Genomic DNA, 9,041 nt, shown 5'->3' with positions numbered 1-9,041 from the left:
ATTCCATTTCCTGTGGAGACTCCAACAGGAAGAACCATTAAAGAGGCCACCATATTGGTTTGGCAGTAAACTTTGTCTAATGTATTTTATTTACTTTAGACTTCGTGGATGGCATTTCTTGGGGAAACAGATTGATTTTCCTGATCTAATGAATTTTTTCTCTGCTTGGCAACTGTGAAGAAGTGCAATAATTGTAATACAACGGTGGTAATCAAATTGGGTTACCCAATCTTGTTTCTTTTCTCGTGAATTAAGTCATCAAAGACTTTTGTCTAAAATCAGCTGACGAGATCAACTGTAAGAAGCCATTTCAGAGAGGCATCACAGAAACCAGAGGTTGTACACCAGTAGAGAAAAAGAGGAGAAGGCAATGGCGCCCAACTCCAGTGCTCTGGCCAGGAAAATCCCATGGATGGAGAAGCCTGGTGGGCTACAGTCCATGGGGTCACTAAGAGTCGGAGACGACTGAGCGACTTCACTTTCACATTTCCCTTTCATGCATTGGAGAAGGAAATGGCAACCCAGTCAGGTGTTCTTGCCTGGAGAATCCCAGGGACAGGGGAGCCTGGTGGGCTGCCATCTATGGGGTCCCACAATGTCGGACACGACTGGAACGACTTAGCAGCAGTTAGCAGCAGCAGGGGAAAAGAATGACACTTATCAATTTTAGAAGTCTTCTTTTTCTAAATACCTAAGGAAGCAGTATCCAAACTAATACAAAGGGAACATATCTCAACATAATAATGGCCACATAGACAAAACCATGGCTATCATCTACCTGTAGCAAAGTCTTAGAAGAGAAAACACACAGCTCTTTGATAGAAATGTGTTTGTTTATTTGAAATTTAAATTACACAGGTGAACCTGTATTTAATCTAGCCATCTTGCTGCTGCTGCTGCTGCTGCTAAGTCGCTTCAGTCGTGTCCGACTCTGTGCAGCACCATAGATGGCAGCCCACCAGGCTCCCCCATCCCTGGGACTCTCCAGGCAAGAACACTGGAGTGGGTTGCCATTTCCTTCTCCAATGCATGAAAGTGAAAATTGAAAGTGAAATCGCTCAGTCATGTCTGATTCTTAGCGACCCCATGGACTGTAGCCCACCAGGCCCCTCCATCCATGGGATTTTCCAGGCAAGAGTACTGGAGTGGAGTGCCATTGCCTTCTCTAGCCATCCTGCTAGGAGCATCCTATTTTACAAGGAAATCACACCTGGCAGGAAGGCAATCAACAGTAGTTTCTCTGATGATGAGGTACTGATAACTGGTGAGACACAGCTTCATTGGAAGAACAAGAACAACACAAAGCGAAAACATGTAAGAAAACCAGAGTCTATAATCGTAAGGCAATTCTCCTCCAATTGAAAATACACAAAAGAAAAAGAAAACTACAGTCTATAGCAAAGTAGAAAACAAAATCCAAGGGAAAAACAAGTCATCACGCAAATATCCTAATTCACTCAAATATCCTAATTCACGTGAGTGGAACCCTCCTAAGCCCTTCCCCTGTCATCCACACTTTGTATCACACAGGTGACAAATCATTCTAAATTTTCTCATTAAAACAGAAAAGACCTGGACCTGAGGGCAGGGTCCTGAGCCAGTCATCTGGAATGGATTTTCCGGTGGCGTTTGAAAGTCCCCAGCTGACGGAAGGCTCTTTGACACTCGGGGCACACGTAGGGCTTGAGGCCAGAGTGGGTGCGTTGGTGAACACTGAGGTTCCCTCGGTGGCCGAAAGCTCTGTCACAGTGCTCACAGCGGAAAGGCTTCTCCTGGGTGTGGGTCCTCTTGTGAGCACGCAGCGTGGAGTTGTGGGCGAAGTTCTTGAGGCAGACATCACAGCTGTAGGGTTTCTCGCCAGTGTGGATCCGCTGGTGAACCCGCAGGTCTGAAGGCTGTATGAACCCTTTGGCACAGATGTCGCATTGAAAGGGCCTCTCTCCTGTGTGTGTCCTCTGGTGCAAGGTAAGCTGAGATTGATAAGGAAAGCTCTTTTTGCAGATGCTGCATTCAGAGGGTGCCCGTCCCGGGGTTTCTGCTCCCTCAGGAAGACTGGTGGGTCCCACGGTGCCAGATGCACCAACGGAATGGGACCCAAGCTGTCCTGAGAACTCTCCTTTGTCCAAACACGTGGCTGCTTCTTGACACACGTCTTGGGAAGTTGGACTGCTGTCCCGTTTCTTTTTGACATGTCTGCGATTCTTCAGAGGACCTCGTCTGGATCCACTCGGAGTGGAAACGTCTCCCTCTGGAATACAAGAGGAAAGGCTTCAGGAGCCACATTTGAAGTATCACTTCCTTCCTGGGGACTCTCCCCTCTCACTCTGACCTCCCAGGATCTTCTGAAAGAAGAGATTCAGCACCATATTTATCAAGGAGCGTTCACCATGGTGCCGGCCTCATTGGAACCATCCCTAATCTTGGCTACAGACTTCCCAGCAACCAAACGACCTAAGAGTCTAGCTGATGAAACACTCTGGAACGTTGACGATGGAGAAGGTTGGCATTGGAGAACCAACTCCTACCGCACAACACCAAGGGAAGGGAATGCTGGGTACCCCTTCCTTGACATCAGTGGAGGCAGTCATTACATCCTGTGGTCTCCAAGTTTTTAATACTCACCACGATCCTGTAGAAGTTCAGGCTCTTGAGACGAAAGGGTTCTTGTCATTCCTGTGTCTTCCAGCAGGTCCTTCACCAAGTACTCCCTGGAGGGCGTCTGACCCTCCAGTTCATCTGTTTCAGGAATGGTCTCTGGTGGGAGAGCTTTCTGGCCCTGACAAGGGGTAACCAAGCAGAGTCAATCCCACTGCCTTAACCCGCGGCAAGCTCTGTCTCCTCTTTCCCCACCCGCCTCGTACCCTGATCTCACACTTCAGCTTTCTGAATATCAGTTTGGGAGACATGCCCTGACTGCTTCCCATCACCCTGATTGGCAATCCTCTTCTGATTCCAATGTCTGTCCTTGATCTATACCGACCACCTCTGGCAAAAGTCCAGACTTCACAGCTGACACCGCCAATTATCTTTGCAAATATTTCTCCACCTCATCTCACATTCTCCAGGCCCTGAATCTGAAAACAGAGGATTCTGGCTCTAGGGCTCCTGACTTCACCACTTGTTGATACCTAGCCTGGATTTCCCTTCGTCATGGAAGGTGGCCTGTGGCATAATAAGATGATAAGCAGTATAGCTGTTATACTATATAGCTCTATTCTATACTATATAGCTCTATTCACGAGAAATCAGTAGCATCTCCTTCCCCGATTCACATTTCAAAAAAATCCACTGTCTCCAGACATACTCCAAATTCTGAGGGGGAAAATGACTCCAATGGGGAACTTGTTATTCAATTCAAGGTGTTTACAATATCCCCCAATATTAGTGCCTCTGACGAAATCCATCATGTGTGAAACAGCTGTGAGTGCATTTACCCCTGATGAACCCACCCAGCACCATCCCGTGGAAACGGGACTCCTCTGCCCTCATGCTTAGGGCCACAAGCTTTCATGGTGAAGGACTATGAAAGATGGATTGTCTTCATTCTCACACTGGATGGAAAACGGCCGGGAACAGAAAGCATCCATGGGAATTCCTGGAGGCAGTGGGTCCATTACTGTCCTTTGCCAAACTCTCCCAATTACTTCCACAACCACGCCCACCCGATCCTCTTCTACCTGCTCCCAGACTGGAGGTCAGGACATCACACTCACCTGCCCCCTCGACAGGTCCTTGCCTCCTGGCAGATGCTGCACGTCTTGGCTTTCCTGCTGGCCCTCATCTGGAGGGACGACATTGATTGTAGACTGGGGCTCCCTGGCTTGGTCTCTCTCACTGTGCCCTTCATTGACCTCAGATCCTAACATCTCAACACCCGAGACTGGCATCAAAAAATCCTCGCCTTGGACACGGACTACAGCCTGTGACAAAAAATTCAAATAGGATTAGTCTCCCTTCACAAGATCCAAAAAGGTATTCATTGCATATACTACTTTAGAAGCCCACCTCCTGGGAATGACATTTGAAAGACCAACACCCTCAAAGTGAGGATGTACAGAAACATCTCCAGTGATGCCACAGGCCAAGTGCTCGCCCCTCTGGCAATCACTGATTGAGAGCCAAGCCCTCTGATCCTTCTCCTTCATCTCCCAGCTCCCAGCCCCTGATGCCACCATTCCGTCTCACAGGGTCATTAGGGTCCTACTCACCCATTTCGTCAGTTTCTGCTTCTTTCTCAGCACCTCTTCCAGATCCTTACAAGTCTCGGCACCACTACTTTTGACTAAGACCTGGATGTCCGGTGGCATGCACATCACGAATTGCTCCAGCACCAGCCTGTCCACCATCTGCTCCTTGGTGTGAAGATCCGGCCTCAGCCACAGACCGCAGAGTTCACGGAGCCTCCTCAGAGCCTTGATCGGGTCGGATTCGTCTGAGCTGCTAAATGTTCTGAAGCGGACCCGCAACACTTCAAGGTCGGAGTCGGGGTTTTCCCTTCGGGTGCCTTGGCGTGGCGCAGACGCTGGCGACTCTGCTCCGGGGCTGTCAGCGACGGGGCCACGACCCTTTGTCTGGTTATTAGCCATACCGACTGTAGACTTTTTCAGTAGGACTCTGGGCAAATGCTTCTAGAGTCGGTGCCCAACTGACCCCGATGGAAAGGAATTTCCTCTTGCTTTTCCTCAGTAATAGATTCAGTATTCAGAAATAGGGGGCAAAAAAGAAAAACGAATGCAGCCAATTAGTTTTATTTTCATCCACCCTACCATCCCTCATCCCAATACTGGGCATTATTCCCCCCTCAGAATTTCACACCAAGGACAAGAATCCATTCTCTTATTCCTCCGACATCCATCTTATACTACAAGAAACTGAGTGGGCAAAAATCTCCACAGGGCAGTGCTTTACAGCCCTTGTTGGAAAAATGAACCACACCACACGACACCATGGAGTGTGGAAACAATCTCATCTCACAGAAGATTCCACAAATGAACCACAGTTCACGTGTGGCCGGAGGGAGATCGGTGGATTTCACACGGTCTCTGAGCGAATGCAAGGTGAACAGAAAGCCAGGACTTACTGAAACCCACTTCCACGTGCCCTGACTTCGAGCGTTCTCTTTAGACATTTCCCATCAATTACCCCCTTGAAGCCTTCTCGCCTCGGTCCTCCTCAGTTGGGGACTTGCTCTCAATCTCGGCCGGCGGAGAAACGTCTCTCTATGGAGCTGGAAGAAATGCCGGACCTCTCGGCCTGTTACCCAATCGGCGCATGGATTCGTTGAGGGCGGAGCAAACCATTCTAGATAATCCCACTTTACTTAATCACAGGGATTCGATTGCCCATGGAAACTCGCTCAGGACAAACCACGATTTACTAAAGAGGTCTCCATAGTCATTTAGCAACAGGTTCTGTGTATTTGTTTTGTTCTGTTTTTGGCCAAGCAGGGAGGCACGTGCGGTCTCAGTTCCCAGACCGCGGAAGGAAACCACGGCACATGCAGCGGGAGCGCTAAGTCTCACCCGCTGGACCGCGAGGGAAATCCCTCGGTTTCCTTTTGGATTTGATTGATTTTGGACTTTGGGGACTGCATTTTGGGGTGAACGGACTGGTTTTAATGATCTCGTGAATTTTTGGTCTCATTGCCTGGATAGTTTGACGGAGTCATAGACATGGTGGTGGGAGCCAGATCGGTTTGACTCCTGTCTTCTTTCTGTTCTTGTGAGATAAGTCTTCAAAGGCTTTTCTAAAATCAGCTAATGAGCTAAGGTGTGAGAAAACCCGATTCAAAAGCCTTTTTGAAGACTAGAAGTTGTACACCAATAGGAAAAAAGAATGACGCCTATCACTTTTGGAAGCCTCCTTTTTTCCAAACACCTCGTGAAGAAATCCCTGAACAAGTATGGCGTGAGTGAATCTATCTCAGCCTAATAACAGCCATGTAGGCAAAACCACGGCTATCACCTATTCCCTGTAGAAAAGTCTTAGAAAATACACAGACACTCTTTGACAAAAATGTGTTTATTTAAATTTAAATTCCACGGCAGAGCCTGGCCTCTGTGCCAGGAACATGCAGTTTTACAGTGAAGTCCCACCTAACAGAAAGGCAATCAACAGTAGGCTCAGTTTCATGATGAAGTTCTGAGAACTAATGAGACATGCTTTCAGTAGAAGAATAACAAAAGAAAACAAAAACTGATTGAAACAGGCTACACTAAAGTAGAAAACAAAATCCAAAGGGAACGATAAGCCATCACTCAAATATCCTCCTCATTCATGTAAATGGAAGCCCCTGGACCCAATATCCTCTGAAGCTCTTCCCATGTCATCCACCCTTTGTGTTACAGAAGTGACAAATCATTGTGAATTTCCTTCTTGGAGCAGAAGGACTTGGACCCGACAGGCAGGGTCCAGGGCCAGTGGTTCAGAATGGGTTTCCTGGTGGGATTTGAGACACCCCAGGGAGCAGAAGGCAGGTGACACTCGGGGCACATGTAGAGCTCGAGCCCCGTGTGTGACCACTGGGGTTCCCACTGTGGTTGAAAGCTTTTTCACAGTGCTCACAGAAGAAAGGCTTCTCTTGGATGTGGGTCCTCTGGTGAGCATGCAGCGTGGAGTCGTTGGGCACCTTCTTGGGGCAGAAATCGCAGCTGTAGGGCTTCTCGCCCACGTGGGTCTCCAGGTGATCACATGGGTCCGGAGGCTGCATGAACCATTACACATTGATGTTGCTTTTTTCTTTGTTTAATTTAAAGGGCCGTCTCTCTTTAATGCGGTTCCAGAATAAGAGCCCATTACTTTGATAAGCACAGGCTCAGCAGAAGGCTCAAAAGGATGTGTGTAAAAGAATGTTTCCAAAGGCTCCAGAAATGACCCCAACTCTGCTTCCTGCTTCCCCTGGACAATACTCCATCTCCTGGGTGGGGCGGCTACTTGGTCCAGCTGACTTTAGGAATGTCATAGTGCTCCGTGAGCGTGTCCAGGTGTCTGTTGAAGCCCTCCACTCTCTGCTTGTGGGATTTGGATGCTTTCTTCAGGATCCTCTCCATTTGTCGCTTCTCCTGCACCTTTTCAAAGGCCACCTCGGCTGGGTCGAGGTGGCGCCTCAGGTCCTCCTCCTGGTTCTTCTGGATTTTTCCCATCGTTTCCAGGAGTTTTGCCTTGTCTCTGTCCTTTTTCTTCTTCCGCTTGGTCACATCAAGCTCTGTGACTCCTTTCAGCTTCAGGGGTCCCTTTTGGACCTGCTCGTAGGCGTCCATGCTGCCCATCTTTGGATTCAGATTTCTAAATGGACAAGAGTGTGGGGTCAGTTTTTCAAATGGAAATTGGGACAATATCGTTCTCCTGTGTAGATCCAAGAGGTTCCCTCTGTATGGGTTAACACCAATGAACATAGACGAACATCTCTGCTTTGCCCAGGGGGCCAGGGTTCAGAAAGCCTTGAGGAATAAACACAGCACACCACACCACAGCATGGAGGGTGGCAACACCCTATAAATCAAGGTGATTTATAAACCTATAAATCAGATGGAGGCAGGCGGGGGGAACCTGAAAGACCTCTTATTTAAAATGTCTTTTCACCAAGAGAAGGATCTGTATTCCACTATAGTTCCCAAGTTCCATTTACATGTTTCAAGTCCATTCTTCCCCCCTCACAGAGAGCTCAGCAGGCAACCATAGTTCATATGGAGTTTAAGGGAGATCCACTGCTTTCACAAGATCTTTGAGCTGATGCAAGGTGAGTAGAAAACCCAGCCTTCCGAAACCCACCACCTCCTTCTGTATTGATTCCCAAACCTTCTCCTTAGATGTTCTCACTCATCACTTACCTCCTTTGAGCCCTCTTGCTGTCAGACTCCTCAAGTCGGTGACTGGCTATCAGAATGTGTCTGGGGCTGAAACATCTCTATTTATAGAGAGCCAGGGGAAATGGCAAGGGTCCCTGCTTGTTACCCCATCAGCACAGAGATTGTGCAAGGGTGGTTCAAGCCATTTATATGACCTCATTTTAGATAATCCAATTATCCACGGATCCAGTTTCACACGGACACTCCACCGGAAAAAAAAAAAAACAACACAATTTATCAAAGAGGCCTCCATGTTGGTTTTCTGGTAGACTTCTCTGATAGCTCAGGTGGTAAAGGATCCACCTGCAATGCAGGAGACGCTGTAGTAATTCCTGGGTCAGGAAGATCTACTGGAAAAAGGCTAGGCTACTCACTCAGTATTCTTGGGCTTCCCTTATAGCTCAGCTGGGAAAGAAGTAAAGTGAAAGTCTTTCAGTCATGTCCGACACTTTGTGACCCCGTGGATATACAATCCATGGAATTCTCCACACCAGAAAACGAGTTGGTAGCTGTTCCCCTCTCCAAGGGATCTTACCAACCCAGGGAGCAAAGCCAGGTCTCCCGCATTGCAGGCAGATTCTTTACCACCAGGGAAGTCCATGCACTTTTTGGTAGTAAGATTGATTTTTCTGGTCTATCAAATACTTTTCTCATTTACCTGAAGAGTTGGAAGGAGTCAAAGCATAGGTATCTGAAAGTTTTAACTAGTTTGGTTAGTGGCAGAAGAAGAAAAAGGATATGGACAAGGCAAAACTCCTGGAAACGATGGGAAAAATCCAGAAGAACCAGGAGGAGGATCTGAGGCGCCACCTCGATAAGCTGACCCCAGCCCAGGAGGCCTTTGAGAAGGTGCGGGAGAAGCAACAAATGGAGAGGATCCTGAAGAAAGCATCCAAAACCCACAAGCAGAGAGTGGAGGACTTCAACAGACACCTGGACACGCTCACGGAGCACTATGACATTCCTAAAGTCAGCTGGACCAAGTAGCTGCCCAACCCAGGAGATGGAGTATTGTCCAGGGGAAGCAGGAAGCAGAGTTGGGGTCATCTCTGGAGCCTTTGGAAGCATTCTTTTACACACATCCTTTCGAGTCTTCTGCTGAGCCCATGCTTATCAAAGGAATGGGCTCTTATTCTGGAACTGCATTAAAGAGAGAGGGCCCTTAAAATTACAAAGAGAAAAAAGCAACATCCA

The 9,041-nt window shown here is 48.0% G+C and overlaps 1 protein-coding gene and 2 pseudogenes across 1 annotated transcript; 1 reads left to right on the top strand and 2 right to left on the bottom strand.

Annotated features, from left to right (window-relative positions):
• Positions 1 to 1,601: 1,601 nt before the first annotated feature.
• Positions 1,602 to 4,586, bottom strand: LOC104984218 (zinc finger and SCAN domain-containing protein 5B-like). The gene is made up of 4 exons (XM_010833873.1): positions 4,209 to 4,586; positions 3,714 to 3,920; positions 2,623 to 2,776; positions 1,602 to 2,248 (listed from the first exon to the last, which is right to left on the bottom strand). The coding sequence occupies exons 1-4, from the start codon at positions 4,584 to 4,586 to the stop codon at positions 1,602 to 1,604; spliced, it is 1,386 nt and encodes a 461-aa protein (XP_010832175.1).
• A 2,343-nt stretch (positions 4,587 to 6,929) lies between these two features.
• On the bottom strand, positions 6,930 to 7,259 carry LOC104984214 (annotated as a pseudogene).
• LOC104984225 lies at positions 7,258 to 8,834 on the top strand (annotated as a pseudogene).
• Positions 8,835 to 9,041: the final 207 nt, after the last annotated feature.

Source organism: Bison bison, unplaced genomic scaffold, assembly GCF_000754665.1.
Source record: "Bison bison bison isolate TAMUID 2011002044 unplaced genomic scaffold, Bison_UMD1.0 scf7180017845356, whole genome shotgun sequence".
Taxonomy (NCBI): Eukaryota; Metazoa; Chordata; class Mammalia; order Artiodactyla; family Bovidae; genus Bison; species Bison bison.
Note: the sequence above shows the minus strand (reverse complement) of the source record. Positions and strands in the feature narration are given on the sequence as shown.